This window comes from Callorhinus ursinus, unplaced genomic scaffold, assembly GCF_003265705.2.
Source record: "Callorhinus ursinus isolate GAN/ISIS: 27379988/994484 unplaced genomic scaffold, GSC_fseal_2.0 scaffold5, whole genome shotgun sequence".
In the NCBI taxonomy this organism is placed as follows: domain Eukaryota; kingdom Metazoa; phylum Chordata; class Mammalia; order Carnivora; family Otariidae; genus Callorhinus; species Callorhinus ursinus.
In genome coordinates this window covers 81,635,036-81,653,840 of record NW_027397067.1, presented here as the reverse complement: position 1 = coordinate 81,653,840, position 18,805 = coordinate 81,635,036, and the positions used below count along the sequence as shown (strand labels likewise).

The window sequence follows — 18,805 nt, the reverse complement described above, 5'->3', positions numbered from 1 at the left end:
CACATGGGAACACACACAGGGACACATGGGGACACACAGGGACACACACACGCACGCACACACACACACTCTTGCTCCCAGCCCCCAGGATGCTGCTTTTTCATTATCTTATGTGTCGCTTCTGCAATAAAATTCTTTAATTAAAACATGAATATTTAAAACAATCCTTGAGAGAAATGGCCCCATCTCACCAGAGGCGGAAAAACGCAGAGAGAGACTGTGGGAGAGAGACGGGGGGACGAGGCGTGGGCACCGGCCCCGAGAGACCCCGGCGCGGGGCAGCAGGCGGGCAGCGGGGAGGACAGGGAACAGTTGCTCTGGCCTGAGAAGCGCTCACCAGGTCGGAGGCGTGACGCAGCCATGTGGCATTTGGACAGGCCGGGTGGTGGGGGGGGGGGCGGAAAATGGGCCACGGGCTGGCCAGGCTCCCGGCGCCGCCATGCACGGCCTTCTTGGGGTGCAGATGGAGGGCCGGGCCTGCCCCGGCCTCCCCTGGCCAGCGTGAGGGGTTGGAGCGCCCGGGGCACCTGGCTCAGCGGACGAGATCTGGGGTCTGGCACCCGCCTGGCTCGGCTGCGTGTCTTCCGAGGGGCTGCGGCACCTCCCCGGTCCATGAGCTGCCCACATGTGCACACAGGAGTGCCAGCTTCCCAGCAAAGCATGTTGTAGGAGAAGCCCCCACGCATGCCACCCGGGAGCCATGAGTTGGCCCTGTGGCCAGCCCACCCCTGCCAAGCTGTGTGACCCCGGCTGTTGCCCCAATGTCTCTGTGCCTTATTCCAGTGAAGGAGCACTCATCACGGGCCTGCCCCGCGCCGGGCACTGTTCCGCACGCTGGGGGCTACGTGGTGAGCCAGGTGGTGCCTACACCCGAGCGGAGACAGAGGATGGGGCAGGGACCCAACAAAATCAGCAAGTTATCAGTGTGTTCACGGGCGATACATGCTGTGGAAAGAAAGGGACAGCATGTGGGGCTGGAGAGGGGGGCTCGGGCTGCCGCTGTTTGACACAGCACGGCCAGGGTTTGCCGAGAAGGTGGTGTCTGGGCAAGAACTTGAGACCAAGAGCCCTGCAGGTATCCGGGGATGAGTGTTCCAGGCAAAAGGAACAGCCAGCGCAAAGGCCCAGGGGCAGGAGGGTGCTTGGTGGGCCTATCTCATGGGCTGCTAGAAAGAGTAAACTCGTTAATGTGTGGATGCTTCCGGCACAAAGGAAACCCTCAAGACACCGCTGCTGTTAATACTGCTACGAGAGCTTTTATTCCCAAGGTCCCAGAAGCACCAGGGCATTCCGGGTCCAGGGACATGTCCTGAGGTGGGAGCTGCCTCTGGGCCCGGTGACCACCAGCTGGCCAACCTTGCCCAGCGCAGGTGAGCCCCCTCCTCCACATGGCGGGCAGTCCCAGCCCACACTCTCCAAATCGTCTTCCCACGAGACCGCCAGCCCCGGCCACACAGCCGCGGCACTGCCCTTTGTCAGGAGCGCTGGAATTGGCCCTGCACGGAGCCCAGCCTCAGAATGCACACATGCTCGGCGGCGCGTGTGTACCGTGAGCGCTCACACACACATGCTCACACATGAGCACAATGTACACACGGTGTACTGTGCACACCAGCTGCGCACACGTGTGTACACATCCGTGCTTGAACACGCGTACATACGGTGAGTGTTCACACGCACGCTCACACACAAGCACAATGTACACACGGTGTACTGTGCACACCAGCCACGCACACGTGCGTACATATGCATGCTTGAACACGCGTACATACTGTGAGTGTTCACGTGCATACGCTCACACACAAGCACAATGTACACATGGTGTACTGTGCACACCAGCTGCACACATGTGCATACACATGCATGCTTGAACACACGTACATACTGTGAGTGTTCACACGCAGGCTCACATACGAGCACAATGTACACACAGTGTACTGTGCACACCAGCCGCGCACACGTGCGTACACATGCATGCTTGAACACGCGTACATACTGTGAGTGTTCACACGCACAGGCTCATACACGAGCACAATGTACACACGGTGTACTGTGCACACCAGCCATGAACACGTGCGTACACATGCATGCTTGAACACGCGTACTTACTGAGTGTTCACATGCACGCTCACACATGAGCACAATGTACACACGGTGTACTCTGCACACCAGCCGCGCACACGTGCACACACATGCATGCTTGAACACACGTACATACTGTGAGTGTTCACACGCATATGCTCACACGTGAGCACAATGTACACACGGTGTACTGTGCACACCAGCCGTGCACATGTGCATACACATGCATGCACGAATATGATCACATACCATGAGTGTTCACATACACACGCTCACACATGAACACAATGTACACACCCGCCTTGCACACGTGTACACATACATGCATAAACACACATACATATGGCGAGTGCTCACACACTTGCACATATGCACACAGCCGTGCACACACGTACACACACGTGCTTGAACATGCATACACACCGTGAGTGCTCACACACAAGCACAATGTACACACAGTATACCGTACATACCAGCCATGCACACATGCATGCATGAACACACGTGCACACCGTGAGTGCTCACACACATGCACATACCGCGTGTGCTCACACGTGCACACCAGCTGTGCAAACATGTACACACATGCTTGACTATGTGTACATACTGTGAGTGCTCACACACAAGCACAATGTACACAGGTGTACTGTGCACACCAGCTGTGCACACGTGTGTACACATGCATGCTTGAACATGTGTACATGCCATGAGTACTCACTCGCATGGGCTCACACACAAGCACAGGTACACACATGTACTGTTCACACCAGCATGCACACGCGTGTACACACATGTAGGCGTGAACGTGCACCTGTGCATGCTCAATATCCTGCACATACACATGGGCACACACATGCACACACAATTGCACATATACAATGCATGCACTCATATGTGTGCACACACTTGTATCCGCAGACGCACAAGCACAGTGCTCACACAATGCACGACACGCATACACACACGATACAGCGCACACGTCCTTGCACATGTGCACATGGAGGTGTGAACACGAGTGGAAACACACACATCTTCCTGTCCTCTTCTGAATACCACTTCCAAACATTTCCTTCTTTAGCATCTCCCGTGCGAGCCCCGATTGCCCAGCCTCTGTCCCCAAGTGCTCCTCCTCCGGCAGCCTGCCCCCCAAGCCCTCTGTCCCCCACCTAATGATGGACATGGGCATTGGTATTTTGTTGCTGGCATCTTTTTTGCACAAAATCGCTTCTACCCGATCTTCATTCCTCAAGCAATCAAGGAAAGATTATTTTTGCTCTTTCCATTTTAAAGACAAGCGGCCTGAGGGGCCAACAGAGCTTCTGGGATTGGCTCAGGACTCCCAGTGAGTGCGGGTCAGGCTGACCTGGTCCTGGGCTGGTGCTCCAGATCCCAGAGTGCCCTGCTCAAATGACAACCCCACCTGGGGAACCCCCGGCAATCCCACACTGAAGTCTCACTCTGACCTCTGGGTCTTCCTCCCCATTGCAACCCCACCCCGTGCTTCTCCAGCTCCTGGCTGGAAATTTGGGGGTGTTCTAGTCATCTCCTTCCCCACGTCCTGCATATCAGCACAACTGTCAGCTTCTACCTCCCCAGGTCCTCCTCCTCCCACCCTGCCAGGCTAGCATCAGCTCCCTCCAGGGTGCCTGCCGTGGCCACCGCCCTGTCCCCAACTCCTGCTCTGAGCTCCAGCGCCCTTCTGCATTGACAGCCCAAGGACCACCAGCGCGTGTCACTCTGATGCTTAAAGCCCTGCGAGGCTAACACAGACCAGCTCTTATGCATAGCTGCCACGGTGGGCCGGGCCCTGGGGCCGTCAAACCCAATGTGGCACCACAGTCCTTCCTTGCAGACAAAGAAATGAAAGCTCAGGGAGTATATGACCACTGGGGAGTAGCAGAGCAAGACTACAGGCCAGGCCAGGGCCCGGCCCTGCCCTGCATCATCCGCCCACCCCCCAAACCAGCTCCTGCCCGGCTGCTCTGTTCCTCCTCATCCCCCGAGGACCACCTCCAGCCTCACCACGGAAGCTGCCCAAGCCAAAGTCACAGCGACCTATATCTTGCCCAGCCCAAAGGTCAGCCCTTCTAGCCTCTTACCTTGGTTCTGGGCGCCCCCCCCCCCCACACACATCTAATGTCCCCAGGGCATTTGTGCTGGTTTCCTGGACACCCCATCTGCCCCCACCGCCCAGGGGCTCTCTCTGCCTTCCTCCTCCTGAGACCACGGGAGAGGCAGTGGCTTCCCCCTTTCCTCTGCTCCTCTCCAGCAATGCTCACTGCTTCCCAGACGTTCTGGGATGTACAGCCGGGGGCCATGATTGGAACTGTGTTCCCAGATAACTGGCTTCCTTTGAAACCTCTTGTAACTTATTTTCTGCCTTTAAAGACTTGGTTCGGAGCAGTCCGCTGACCTCATTGGCCAAGGGCCCTGGACAATGTCACCTGGCCCCACAGTGACCTGCCCAGCGTGAAACCCCCAGCCGGGCCCAGCCCTTGGATGCTCGGCGCCTGTATTCAGCTGCCTGGCCTGCATGCCATTCAGCAGTCTGAGAAGAGCTGTCCCCTGCTGCCTCCCTGTTCCGGCCACAGCTCCAGCCTCCCGGATGCTCCCGCGAAACCCCGGGCATTCTGCCAGGGGGCTTCCACTACCAAACCTGCCCAGGACTGCCCACCGAGCCCCACCGGCGCCCCATTCCCCCAGTCACATCCTCCCGCACGGGCATCCAGCTCTCTGAGGAGAAGCCAAGATGCTCCGAAGGCCGAGAACTGCACAGGACCCACCAGCCCTCCGCTGGGATGCCCAGCACACGTCCACCCCGCCCGCAGCCTGCAATGCCCTTCGACACCCTTGGGGCTCAGCGTGCCCCTCCTGGAATCTTGAACACGGCTCCCTGGTCCAGGTGACCCCCAACCTCCTGGTGAAACAGAGACCCCAGCCCACCACAGACCCTTCCCCGGCATTGTTTCCCGATGAGCTCCCTTGTGACTGTTGGCCCCTTCCTCTGCCCTGAAGGCAGCCTCTTGACAACGGGTCTTTGTTGTTTTCACTGCATGTCCCTGGTGCCCGCAGCACCTTGCAGGCGCACCGTAACCAGCTGCTGGCTACATGCTTGGTGTGGCCGAACCACCTTCAGTCCCCAAATTTCAGCTCCCGAACACATCTCCAAACAGCCCACTCGGCTCACTTTTCCTCCGTGTAGCCCGAGTCCCCAGAGGCCCCACAGACCCCGCTGCAGGCCAGAGCAGCCCACTGCCCCTTAGCACATCTGCCTGCAAAGATGGAAGGACCCTCCCCAAGCCAGGAATTAACATTCCTTCATCCTGGGGGAAATCCGTCGTTCATCCCTTCACTGACGCTCAGCAGGTCCCTCCCAGGCACCAGGCACGCGGACCCTGGGACCCAGGACAAAGTCCTCAGGCCGCCCGCCCGCAGCACACACATGCAGCAACCTTATCCCAATGCATTTGGCTTCCCTGGTGGTGTGCTCCAGGGGCAGGAGACCACACCGGGGGCAGGTGACCGCTCCGGGGACAGGTGACCGTGCCGGGGCCTGGTGACCGCTCAGGGGCAGGTGACCACGCCGGGGGCAGGTGACCGTGCCGGGGGCTGGTGACTGCTCTGGGGGCAGGTGACCGCTCCAGAGGCAGGTGACCGGGGTAGCCCTGCAGAGATGACCCTCTCCCCCCACCCGCCCTCTGCCCAGAGAGCCAGTGGAGGTCCTCTCCCAGCCGGGCACTCACCTGCTGCGCCATCCCCGCCCTGATCCTGGGTCAGGCTGGTGAGGCAGTTCTCAGGGCCGCCAGCCATGCCGTCCCTCAGGCAGACGTCCCCGCGGGGGGCCAGGGAGCCGGGGGCAGAGTCGCCGGTGTCCCCGCCCACGCAGGCACAGGGGGTCTGCATGATGCCGCAGGGGTGGGAGCTGCGGCTGCCCGCCAGACAGGCATCCAGCCAGCGGCACAGCATCTGGCAGGCGGCCCGGCTGGGGTTGCGGTTGCCCACGACCAGGTACTCCACGGAGAAGTCGTCGCTGGGGCCCGGGGGACCCCCCGGCAGCCGGGGGCCTCGGTCCAGAGGTGGCTGCTGGCGCAGCATCTGCAGGAACTGCTTGCTGGCCTGCAGGAAGGCCAGGGGCGCCGAGGGGTCACAGAGCTGCAGTACCTCATCGAAGCTTTCCACGCCCAGGTAGGTGCGCGTGGACTCCAGGAAGGAGTCGAACTGGTAGGTGCGGACGCGCCCAGGGCCGCCACAGGGCGCGGGCGCCTTGGCCACCTTCATGTAGAGCGTGTAGCGCCGAGGGTCGGGGTTGCGCAGGGTCCAGGAGCAGCGCGAGGCGTTGGCGGGGAACACAGCAGCCGCCGAGAAGTAGCCGAAGAACTTGCCCTGCACCAGCGTGGCACACGGCTCGGCCCCGGGCCCCGCGTCTGCCCCCATGGCCGCCCGCGCCCGGCGCCCCAGCACCAGCAGCACCAGCAGCAGCGGGGGGCACAGGGTCCGGAGGGGGCCCGGGGCGGCGGCCTGGCCCCTCATCCTAGCTCGCGGGGCCGCCGGGGTTCCGCGGGCTGGGCAGGCAGGCGCGGGCCAGGCCTTGACATGCCAGGGTCCGGCAACGGCGGGGCCGGGCGGGGCAGGAGCCGGGGGTGGGGGGCAGGGCAGCAGGAGGGGAACGCTTCCGATGATCTCGAGGGCAGCAGTGGCTCCTAAAGTTCGGGGCCCTGACGCGGGCCTGTGGCTTCAGCAGTAGCTGGAAGAAGAGCAGAAGAAGGGATAGGGTGAGCCCCCCTGGGAGACTGGGACCCTGGGCATGCTGCGGCCGGGCCCCACTGCCCAGCCTGGGCTTTGGGCGGCTGACGTAGGGCTTGGCTTGTCTCCCAGGCACCTGCCCGGTCCGCCCATGTCTGCCTCCTGCCAGTGTGTCCACCCGTAGGGGGCCAGGGGGCCTCCTCCCCCAGCCTGGCCGGAGCAGGGAGGGATGGGCAGCACCGGGCCGGGCGCCGCGTGCCACTGGGGCCTTCGCTGTGCCCGTGTGGCTGAGCGGCCCGGCGTGGCTCCCGTGGACTCCGGGCTTGCCTGCTTGCTCCTGTCATGGCCACAGCCGCCGCTCACCCCCGGGGGCCTCTGGCGGGGGGCCTGGCTCTCCCTCCTGGACACATCCTGGGTCTTTGCCCTCTCTCAGGCCCTCCTCCTCTCCAACCCCTGCCTTTCAGGGAGAACCCCACAGACCTCAGCGGAAGGAAGAGGAGGGGGCTGTGGAGGGGAGAAGTCACTCTCTCCATCCCCCAGGGGTGGGGGTGCTTGCCCGTCGCCTGGTGCCTCCTCACCGCACGAGGACGGTGACACTACCAGACGGGTCACTGCTGCCTCTCAGGCCGCCTCCCTCCCCCTCCTCCCACCCTGGGCCCCCACTGGCCCTGGGGCCCTGCAGCTCTGGGCAGGGAGGGCTGGGGACGGAGCCACCCAGAACCACGTACATCCAGGCTTCAGCCGACACTAAGCCCTTGCTTCACCCCTTCTTTGCCAGGCCGGCACTGGGACCCCCAGCTTCCGGCGGGGAAGACCCAGGCTATAAGGGTAAGTGACTCACCGGAGGTCACGGTGAGGGGTACGAGAACCCACCGTGAACCTCCCCCACCGACCCCAGCCCGTGCCACAGCCCACGGGGTCCCCTCCCTGCTCTGGGAGAGGGTGCTGGCCGCGTGTTGGGGAGGGACGGCAGCCGCCAGTCCCTTAGTGCAGGGACAGCGGAGCCGCTCTGGGCTCAGAAATGGGCGATGCCCCTCCTGGACTCGACACCACGTGCACCCTGGCAAGTTCCTTCTGCCTCCAGACCTCAGTTTCCCCACTATCGCCAAGGCCACAGGCTGGGTCAGCTGTCCGTCGCACGCAGCAGCTGAGCCGGTGGGTGAGGAAGGAGAGCTGCCACCGGCACCTCAGGCAGCCCGACCTCCCCTCTGCTGACCTTGCACGTGCCGGCCGCCTGCCCACAGGGACTCACTGCTTCCTGCTCACTGCCCAGGCCCAGCTGGCTGGTGTCCTTCCTGCACCGGCTGTTGGCGGAGCAGGGAGCTGGGAGCAGGCGGCCCTGGGCCCTGAGCAGACCCAAGTCGGGGTGCCTGGACTCGGACTGCCCCCTCCTGGCTGTGTGGCCTCGGGCGAGTCTCTTGCCGCCCAGCCTTGCTTCCCCATCTGTAAAACGGGGGGTGAAGCCTCACTCTCTCAGCAAGAGAGTAAGAGCTAGACCTGGGGTTTTTCCCGTGTTTGGGGCAGGAGGTGACTCTAGAGGGGAGAGGAGGCTGGAGTGGGGCTCTGGATCTGGGGCAGCTGGGCCAAACCTGGTCCTCTGGGGGCTCTTTCGTGGCAGACATTTAGGTGCCCCGAGAAAAGAATTTGCAAACTTCTCATCCTGGCACCTCTGGGCAGAGCTGAGCAGACTCTGCACTTGGCCCTTGGTCTCCCACTGCCTCTAGACCACTTGGGGCCGGACTTGGATGTAGACATAGCAGAGCCCCCTGGTCCTGGCCACCTGCCCCCACATTTTGGGGATGGAGAGGCCATGGCCGGGGTCCTACGGCCAATCCCAGACTTGGTCGGCCCCCTGCAGGCTTGCTGCAGAGAGGTGGCAGTGTGTTCCGAAACCTCTCCTGAGCCTCAGCCCCCACTGCAGCACCCCCGCCCCCCCACGCCAAGTCCCAGGCTGGGACCTAATGTGGAAGCCAGCCCCCAGCCCGGGGGCAGACTCTCCCTAAGGCTCCAGGCCCAGGGGGATGCTGGCAGAACCCAGCAGAAACTGACCTCCACATACATCTGCCCACCTCACTGCGCCCCATCACTGACCCCAGTGGGACTGCACAGTCTGAAATGACCCAGGCCAAGGGCCCCCCTCGGCCACAGCCCCTCATCCCAGCCCCTGGCAGCCCATCCCATAACCTTCCCGCAGAGGCGGGCTGGTCCCGGGGGGCCAGGAGTGGGTGCAGGAGGTGGCCTGAGGGCCTGTGTCAGGCACGGGGTCCTCTAGGGCCTCTGTCATCCCATCTGGAAGAAGTAGATGCTCAGCCATGTGGTGCTGGGGATGACAGTGTGCCTCTGCGCTCCACACCTCCGTGGATTCGGTGGCCTGCGCTGGTGGGGACATTCTGCGGAGCTCTGTCCTGTGCCCGGCATTTTGTGTTGACGGCAGCGAACTGTAACCTGGGGCACTTTGTTAGGGTTCCATTTGGGACCCCAGAGGAGCCAGCCTCAGTGGGACTCGTAGGTGCCAGGTGTCTGAGCCAGGATCCACAGCCTGGTCTGCCAGTCGGAGCTGGCCCCTCAGCACCGCACCTAACCCGATGCCTGTCCCAGGGCCGCGGGAGCCAGGCCGAGCCCAGGTCCTCCCGGCATCCCTACCACCAGCCCTCATCATCACTGGCTCACTCCACTCTTTGAGCACCTGAGGGGCGGTGGGCGTGGTGGTGCAGGGGGCGGCCTGCCTGCTGTGTCCTGCACACCAAGAAGAGGTGGCAGGGAGGGTTAGAGGCAGGGCCGTGCCCCCAGGAAGGGCAGCCCTGCAGTCCGTCGGGGAGAGTGGTCTCGGCGGGAAGGGCAGGGGTGGTGGTGGGGGAGGAGGGGAGTGGGGGGAGGGTGCTGGGAGAGAGAAGACAGAAGTCTCAGGGGCCAGCTGGGCTGTGGGATGTGTGGGGGGCCGTGCAGGGGTGAGGGTGTGGCAAGGGGCAGGTCAGGGAGAGCTGAGCCCCCTCGGGTAGCTGCAGGCCCCTCTGAGCCTTCTTGTGCCAAGGCGGCCCCAGGCGGGCAGAGACCTGGGCAGGCTTGGGGCACACTGGTGTCAGGCCCCAGGTCGTAACAGCCGTGGGGGAGGCTAAGTGGAGTCTATCCCAGGCCACGGCGAGTGGTGCTGAGACACGGTGGGGGCATACCAGGGGTGGTCCTGACCGCCCTGGCGCTCGGGGTGGGGTCGTAGAGGGGACACTGTTCGGGTCAGGTCCTAGGATGAGTGGGGGCAGGGCCTGATTTGATCTTCATTCTGGGGTCCCTCTGACGGCTGGGGGCAGATGCAGGCAGGGAGAGCAAGGAAGTGGCCTGCGTGGGACCTGAGCCAGGGGGAGCCGGGGTCACAGAGATGACGCTGGGTAGTGGGGGCCCTCAAGGAGATGGGAGGCAGCTGTGTGCCCACATACGTGTCGGAATATGCCCATGTGCGGGCACGCATGTGAAAGCACAGACATGTACATGTGTACACATGCGTCTGCGCACACATGCACGGGTCACACGCTTGTACATGGTCCCACGGCAAAAGGAGAACAGGGCTCAGTGTGTGCTCCCTGGGATGTGAGGGTCGGCCAGATGCACACCGGGGCTGGGACAGGAGGGGACCTGGAGGGGACTGCTTAGGGAGACCCCAGTGGCCAGGCCAGAGCCCCGAGGAGCCCAAGGCAGGGCCTCAGAGTGGGAGGTCCGGGCCCGGTGGAAGGCCGGCTCCATACCAGGTGCAGGGCCGGCGGGCAGCTCCCGCAGCTCCTGCAGCACCTGCCCGGGGGCGCCCCGGGCTGGCTCGGACCCCCTCCCTCAGCCACATCCAGCGCCCAGGCCTCTGCCAGCGGTCGGGGCTCTCTGAGCCTGCTGTGGCCAACCGTGAGGGGCTGGGGGAGGCTCCGCTCTTGCCCCTGGTGCTGCGCTCTCGTGCGGCCACCGCCGGTCCTTTCCAGGAGCGCTCACAGGGGGCTGTCTTCTCCCCACACACATGCCACTGGTCTGGTCACTGGTCCCCCAGATCCCAGCCTGGGTGACTGCAGTTTGTCACCCACTGCCGCTCTTGGGCTCCCAAGGACAGTGACCATTAGCACCCGAACCTCTTCGGGTTCCTACCTCCCCCAGCACCTTCTCAGGGCCAAACTGCCTTTGCTGCCAGGAAGTTTTTCCTGGTGTCCAGCCCCCGGCCCCCGGCCAGCTTCAGCCCCGCCCCTGTTGCAAGGCCTCCCTGAGCCTGCACGGGAGGGCAGGGGAGCCCTGCAGGTGTCTGAGCGGGGTCCCAGGCTAGAGGCCACCGGAATGGGAGGGGCGTGACGGTGGGGGGGGTGCGGCCCGAGAGAACTGGCTGTGCCAGGTGGGGACAGGAAGCTGGGAGTCAGGGTGAGGAGGACCGGAGAGAGGGACGGCTATTTCCTGAGCACTGACCGCAAGCTGCTCCACGGAACCCCCTGTTCAATCCCACGGCACCCCCGTGCAGAAGGAGCAGAATCAAGGCCACAGCAAGGCTCCCGGGGCCACCATCAGCCGCGGGGTGCCCCGCCCACCTTCCACACCGTCCCAGATGCATCCATGCACGTGCAGGCCATCTGTGCCCCCGCCCCGACAGCAGAAGCCCCGGGTGCCTCAGTTTCCCCACCGTGCAAGGGCCTGGGCTGGACGCTGCCCCTGCAGGCTCCATGATTCTCCAGCCCCACTTGGGTCTCTCCGACCCTCCTCCCCAGGCTCAGCACCCTCCCCCGCAAAGGCCCAAAGCACACACACAGACCCACCTCAGGCCCGGCCTCCGCATCCCCTCCCCACCCACCCCAGGCCGCCAATGGCATCCCCAGATGCCAGCCACAAAAGGCACTCTGTTGTCCTGCCCGGCCCCCTGAACAGTGCCTGCCTGTGTGTCCTGGGAAGAGGCTGCACTGGGGGAGGGGTGGGTGGGCACCCCCAGCACCAACGATAGCCCAGGGGCCGGCAGAGCAAGCAGGAGAGGCCGTCCAGGGACGCACGACCACCCCCACCCATGGCAGCCTGCCCTGCCTGCCCAGGGGGTCCCATCAGCCCCCACACATCCCTCCTGGGCCGTGGCAAGTCAGGCAGCCTGGTCCCCGGGGAGGCCATGTCGGGTCTGGTGGGGGCAGAAGGGGGTACTGCTGATATCGATCCAGGACAACCCAGGACAAGGAGAGGCCAAGAGGGGCCAGGCAGGCCTCCCTCCATGAGCACATTAGCAGGTGGGGTGTGAGAACTTGCCCCCCCACCCCACAGCCACCAGCTGCCCGCACTCCCAGCCCGTGTGAACCAGGCTCCCGGTGAACCCCTCAGCTGACCTGCGGGGTATCCCAAGCCTGCCCTGAGGAGCCCCCAGGCCAGGCCCCTGAGAGGCCCTCCACATCACCATGCCTGCCAGCCCCAGCCCCCAGGAAGCCTCCTTCCCTTGCCCGCCGGCCTGGGCCCGGGGGCCATGGCGGGGGGACCTGGCTGGAAGCCAGGCAGAGCTGTCCAAGAGAGGAAGCCCCCCTCCCCACCCGAAGGTCCGCTGCTGGGAAGGGCATGTCCTGTGCTGGCTCTGCTTCAGGCCACCCCATACAGACCCCTACCTGCTCCCCCACCCATGGAGGGCAAGGCAGTCTTCACCTCTATTTGACAAAGGGGGTCGACAGAGCCCCCGTCTCAGTAGTCAGGAGTGAGAGACTATCACCCCGCATCCCACCCCACTGCCCCAGACCCCCTGGTCCCGGAGCCAGGGGCCAGCTCTCCGAGGGGCCTCGCCACCTCTTGCCCAGAATCCCATCACCCCGAACCACTCACAGGCCTTGAAGACACTCCATGCACTCAAGCTCCTGGCTTTGCTTCCATTCTGCCCTTCCTGGGCTGCCCCCGCTGCCCCTGCCCGGCGAACCCCTTCTCGTCCTTCAGGGCGCGGGGCAAGGGCCTGCCCCAGGAAGCCGTACCTGAGGCTGCCGGGCCCTCCCAGGAGCGGATGTGTCCTGCATCCCCACGCATGCACGCGCCCTCGCACACATGCACATGTGGGGTCATGCACGTCTGGCGCAAACACGTGCACGCAGACTGGCTCTCCTGGGGAGCGTCCTAAGTGGGGACAGGGATGGCATCTGTCCTAGGGCTAGGGGCTCCCCACGGGGGTGGGGGACTCTCACGAGGAGGGGGTCGCTGAGGCTCCGAGTGTGACAGATGTCACTGTGCCCTCTCCTCTCTGTGTCGGCCGGCTTAGTGCCCGGAGTGAGCCCCTGTGCCCCGAGACGGACAGAGGCTCCGCTGCCTGCCCACCCAGCTGCTGGCTTGTGAGTGCTGCCCCTATCCACACCTCCACACCAGGATCTGTGCTCCCCAGGTCCCCAGGAGCATGGGCTTGTCCAAGGTCACCTGCCCAAGGTCACATGGAGAGGGCCAGCAGACAGCAGAAGGGTGGGAAGAAGTGGTCAGGAAGGGGCTGGGGGGCACGCTCAGGTCATGGGGCTGCCCTGAGCAGGATGTGCTGAGGTCCCAGGGGCATCCCCGGCAGGCCGGGCTGGGCGGAGACGGCAGAGGTCCTGACAGCGTGTGGGGGGGATGAGCAGAGACCGGCACTTAGCCTGCAACCGCTTCGTGGAAGTAAGGTCCTCTGGCTCCCAGAGTCCAATAGCACCCCTGGCTACAGCAAGACTGACCCCCCCAGGAGACGCAGGGCAGGCATCCCGACCCAGTGCTTGGAGGGGCAAAGTCTCCCCAAGCTGGAGGCTGCACCCAGGGCCTCCACCGTCACCCAGGGTGACCTCTGCTCTCCGTGGGGGGCAGCCAAGGAGAAGGAGAGAGAAAGAGGGGCTGGGGCTCAAGGCCCCAACCACAGCCCCCCTCCCCCAGTTCTGGAAGGAGACCGAGACAAGCGGACCCGGCGCCCCAGGGCAGGACCACGGGGCCCACGGATGGACGGGCTGGGGTGCTGAGGAGCGTGTGCAGGTGCAGAGCATGCGTGCACACACATGTACGAGGGACTGTGTGTGTCCCAGGACGTGTGTGTGTGAGGCTTTGTGTGGGGGAGGGAGTGTGTGCACTTGCAGTGTGAGTGAGCTGCCGGCGTGCCGGCGTGCCAGTGTGTGCGTGCACACATGTGAGTGTGCGAGTGCGCGTGCTCTGGTCGAGAGGAAGGCTTCCGGAGGCACCACCTGCGAGGTGGGGCCCAGGGACAGGTCAGGGCTCGTCTGGGCCCCGGCGGGGAGCAGGGGCAGCGGGCGGTGGAGGGCACTCTCTCCCTGCCGATTCTCTCTCCTTCCATGCATTCCCCAGGGCACCGGATGTCACCCCCCCCTCCAGCCAGATCAGGTCCTTACCAAGACCTGCCCTCGACAGCGCCAACCTCAGCCGTGCCCTTTGCAGTGCTCGGCACTCTGGGGCACAGGGTGGAAGGGCTCCTGGCCCTGAGTCATGGAGTCTCCGAGAAGCGGCTGGTCCAAAGTCACCTTGCCAAGCAGGAGGGAGCTTGGGGCCATCAACTCCCATGCAGGCTCAGGGCTTAATAGGGGTTGGCGGGGGTGAGGCACAGACTTCAGGGGGTGGGGTCTGGTGCTCCCTCCGCCCCCCCATCCAGGTGGGGGTCAGGTCCCTGCGGGGCACTGCGGGGCCCTGCAGAGCTCTCAGGCCTCTGCCCACCAGCCCTCAGCATCTCCTCCTCAGGGACCCTCAGCCCACGTCTCAGCCAAGAGTCAGAACCCCAAAACTGGCAGCCAGCCTCCCAAAACTGCCTGGGCTGGGGCCCAACTCTGGCGCCTGCCCCGGAGGCCTCTCCTGGCTTCTGGTGGTGCAGGGGCGCACAGAGATCCATGCACAGGAGACAGGTGGTGGGACCAGCACAAAGATAATGGAGGTGCCAAAGGTGACGGTGGGGCGGAGGGCGAGCCAGAGGCGCACAGTACACACTGGACACTTCCATTTGCCTGAACCATTTTCAGGACAGACACACGCAGTTGTCTTGTGGCAAGTTAGGGAATCGTTAACGGTCACACGGGGCAGGAGGACCTGGAGTTTGGGCACGAGATGGAGACTCCCTTCTGCTCCCCAGACCCTGTGTTCCCATCCATTGCCACTTCTTCGGTTAATAGGTGCGGGTTCACGTGAAGAAGGGGGATGGCAGGGGAAGTGAGGGTGAGCAGGACAGAGGTGCCGCCTTAGCGCGCTTGGCGCTTTGTCCCTGAGCGCCGGTCTTTGCCTCACCCTGTGAGACTGGGGGACTGCCAGCCCCAGCACACAGCTGAGGGGATCCGAGCCCAGAGCTCTGCATCCAGCCGCATCTGCAGGTCTCGGGGCTCCTGCGGGGGGGGGGGTCGTGTTCCGTCCCCTGCAGCTGTGCCCATGGAGACTCTCCCCTCTGAGCAACACCTCACCCTGGGATGTGCGCATGCACAGCGGGGTCCAGACCGCAGGGCAGGGGTACTCTGTGCACTTTTCTTGATGGGACATGCATGCTGCACTGAGTCTGCTCCTGTTGCAAGCTGGGTGGGGGGTCTTGAGGGGCATTTGGTCCTGACGGATGTAGTCTGCCATGCGGTACAGGTGTGGGTGGCAGCACCTGTCACTGGCTGTGCGTTCCGTCTCCTGTGAGGCTGCTGTCCACAGGGGCGCCCGCCACTGCTTTGACATGTCCATCGGGCCAAATCGCCACCCCTCTTTAAGATCCCCCTTGGTCCTCCCCCAGCTCCCAGGAAGCAGCCCAAAGCCTCCAGGGCTCAGGTCAGGCCCCACTCCCTCTGAAGCCCCCACCTGCCATTCATCCTCCTTTCCAAGTCCTGTCCATTCCTCACAGCTGTCCCGTCGCCTGCCACAGGGCCTTTGCATGGCTGCTCCCTTCCCTTCACCACACCCACCCACCCCTTCTGGCGGAAGCCTCTGTGGGAGCCCCACATCTGGACCCCTGCAGGCTGGCTGTTATCCTCCACCCCCTAGAGCTGATTCACAGGGCTTGTCAGAGCATCTTTACTCCCATCCTCTCGTCAGCCTCCACGTTGGGGGTGTGGGGCTGTGACCATGCCCTCCCCCTGGCCCTCACTGCACCCCCAGTGCAAGTGTACCCACGTGGGCACCCCCAGGTGTAGTGTGTGTGTGTGCATGCGGACGATGCACAGGGGCCCTGGGCCATGCGTGTTTCCCCCGGAAATCACAGCCCTGCCCTATGGCGCAGCTGCAGCCGGGGAGGCCGGAGGTGGGAGGGTTGCAGAGGACAATAGGAGTGTGGGTTTGCTGGCACAAACCCTCCAGGTTCAGGGTCTTCATGGGGCTCAGCTAGAGCTTGACTCCCAGGGTCCACTTCCTGCACACAGTGCGGACACAGGACCTGCCCAAGGGTGAAACGCAGCTCAACGGAACCCTGCCATCCCGGGCGCGCACTCCCAGGAGACCTGCACCGCGTCGCGCACACAGATGTGACAGTGTGCGTGTCTGCACACACATGCCGGAAGCGTGCGTGGCACACATGTACACAAACACGCTCGCTCACGCCTGTGCACAGTGCGCAAGGGCACGGGGGCCAGGCGAGCGGACAGACAGGTGACGGGGCCCGGCTGAGACGCCAGTGACCGGGCCTGGCGGGCAGCAGAGGACCCGGCGGGAGGGCGGGGCGGCCGGGGGCTGCCCAGGATGGGGCGGGCGCGGGCGGGCGCGAAGGAGACGGAAGGGGCGGGCAGGCCCGGCGGGCGGGCGCGGGCGCCCTCTCCCGGCCGTCCGGGGCAGCGCGCCGCCCTCTGCCACCGCCACCGCAGCCCCGCGCCGGCCGCCCGGGCCCCGGCCGGGAGGTGTTCCCAGGGGGCGGGCTCGGGTCCCCGGACCCGCTCCGGGAGGCGGGGCCGGGCCAGGCCGGGCGGGCGGGCCAGCGGAGCGATGGCGCCACGCGAGGCTGCCCGCGTTCGGCCGCTCGCCCGGGCCTGCCGGGGCCGCCTATGGCCGAGCCTCGCAGCCGAGTGTCTGTAGGCGCGCCGCTGCCTCGGGACCTGGCCGGCCCGGACGCCGCAGACCCAGCACGCTGCGGGCCCTGCACGTTGGATCGCGGGACGAGTACCGAGGGCCTGGGCTGGAAGGGCTCCGAGAGCATAACCCGCGCTCCCATTGCACGGACGCGGCCACCGAGGCCCGAGAGGGGCCGGAGCCTGCGGACGAGGGAAGGGACTTGGAGGGCTCGGCAACTTAGCTGGGCCCCTCCCCGCCTGTGGTCGGCGAAGTGCGGCGTGAGGCCGAGGGCGACGAATCGCCTTGTGTTCGCCCCCGCGCGGGAGCGCGGGGGGGACAAGAGCCCTTCTCCAGGATCCGAGGCAGCAAACTCCCGGCTCGAGCCCCCCGCGCCGTGCCCGTCCGCGCGCCGCCGGGGCGCGTTCCCGCGGGCCTAGGGCTCGGCCCCCAGCCGCCCGAGCTCCCGGGCTCCCGGGCCGTCCCCCGCCCCCCAGATCCAGGCGCAACAAGTCTGAAAGCAGCGCGGAGGAGCAGCGAGCGAGCCGGGAAGGAAGGCGCCGGACTCGGCGCGGGGCGCTCCGGGATCCCGAATGCGCGCAACGTCCGCCTCTAGGGACCCGGCGCGGGTGGCGGGTGCTCGGGTGACTCGGCGGGCGGCCCACATCCCCTCCCTAGGCTGCGACTCTGCGCGGGCGGGGGCGCGCCCAAGAGCCCCCGCCCCCTCCTTCGCCTGCTTGACCTTGCCGGGGTACTCAAAGCCGGACCCGGCGGCACCCGGCGTCCGGGCGCAGAGTTTCTGTCGCCTGCGGTCGGGGAGGGAGCGGCTCCCTCCCTCGACCTCCCTCTTTGCCTCCTCGGCTGCGGGGGTCGTCGGGGAATGGAAGGTTTCAGGGTTCTAGAAGACGCCATGGCCGCTTCTCCAGACCCCAAACACCATGTACCACCTCCCGGATACGAAAAGGGACCCTAGCCTCCGGTTCCCCCCGCACCACCGCCCGCGCGGCCGCTGCTCGGAGGGGGCGTGTGTTTGTGTCTGTGGGGGAGGGCACCAAGGGTCTCCTTGGGTCCCGAGGGTGGGGTGGGAGCGCAGACCTCCCAGCCACCTTCCCAACACCTACGCCAAGAGGCTCCTCTAGGGCGGGGGTGCTTGCCCCCTGCCCACCCACGCGCCTTCATGCCTTTCAACTCCTCCCGAGTTGCCGCTAAGGAATCCCTGCCCCAGACCCGGGGGAATGGGACGTGATGGGGAGCGCGCCGAGCGGAAGGTGCCTACGAGGGGTGGGTTATGGCTCGTCAGGTCCCAGCCTGGGTCCTTGCGCTCCAAGAAACTTGGAAACCCAAAATAAAAGTGGGAAGGGTAAGGTGCCCAGCGGGCTGGGGCCTGGCTGCCAGGCTGGGCGCTCTCTCGGAGCTGCCTGGGAAGTGACCCAGCAGGAGCCGCCGAGGCTCGGCGGAGGAACCGGGGCTCGGAGCCGCAGCCTCGGACTAGCTCTCACGGCCGCCTGGCTCCGCGGCGGTTCTCCTCTGCGCCGCCCCCTCCGAGGCAGGCCCGAGGCGCGCTCTGCCCTGCCCAGGGGGCCACGGGAACCCGGGGAGAGGGCGCCTGGCTGGGCCCAGAGCCCCCAGCCTCCCCGGGAGGGGGACGTGTTCATTCCTCGAGGCAGCTACGCGCGGCTGCCAGAGAGCGCAGCGGCGACGGGGGGCCGGCGGCCTCTGCCCGCTGGGGATGGGGACCGAGGAATGCCCGGCTCCTAGCCTCGCCGCTTCGCGCGGAGAGGGCGCAGGGCCGACCCAAACTTCGGAGCGGCTTATCCGCGCGGCCTGTCCGAGCAAGTGGAAAAGAAGACGAGAATAGAACGAGCCAGGTCGTTTGGGGGGGGGGGGGGGGGGGGGTGGGGGGGGGCGCTAGGATGGCCCTCTGCCGATTCCCGATTCAGGGCGAAGAGAACCTCCGGGAGGCTCCAAAGCCAGTGCCGGGTCTACCGGGTGAGGGCTGAGAGGGGGAGACCGAGGCTCCTTGTGCCCGCCCAGGGGCTCTGCGTGGGGGGAGGAC

General features: G+C 65.2%; 1 protein-coding gene across 1 annotated transcript in view; it reads right to left on the bottom strand.

Moving 5' to 3' along the window:
• Positions 1-18,805, bottom strand: part of ADGRB1 (adhesion G protein-coupled receptor B1) — a 79,996-nt gene that overhangs the window by 60,337 nt on the left and 854 nt on the right. Inside the window, exon 2 of the mRNA XM_073892677.1 lies at positions 5,826-6,826. Coding sequence (XP_073748778.1) covers positions 5,826-6,612 — 787 coding nt within the window. The 5' untranslated portion in view covers positions 6,613-6,826. The remainder of the gene's footprint in view (positions 1-5,825; positions 6,827-18,805) is intronic.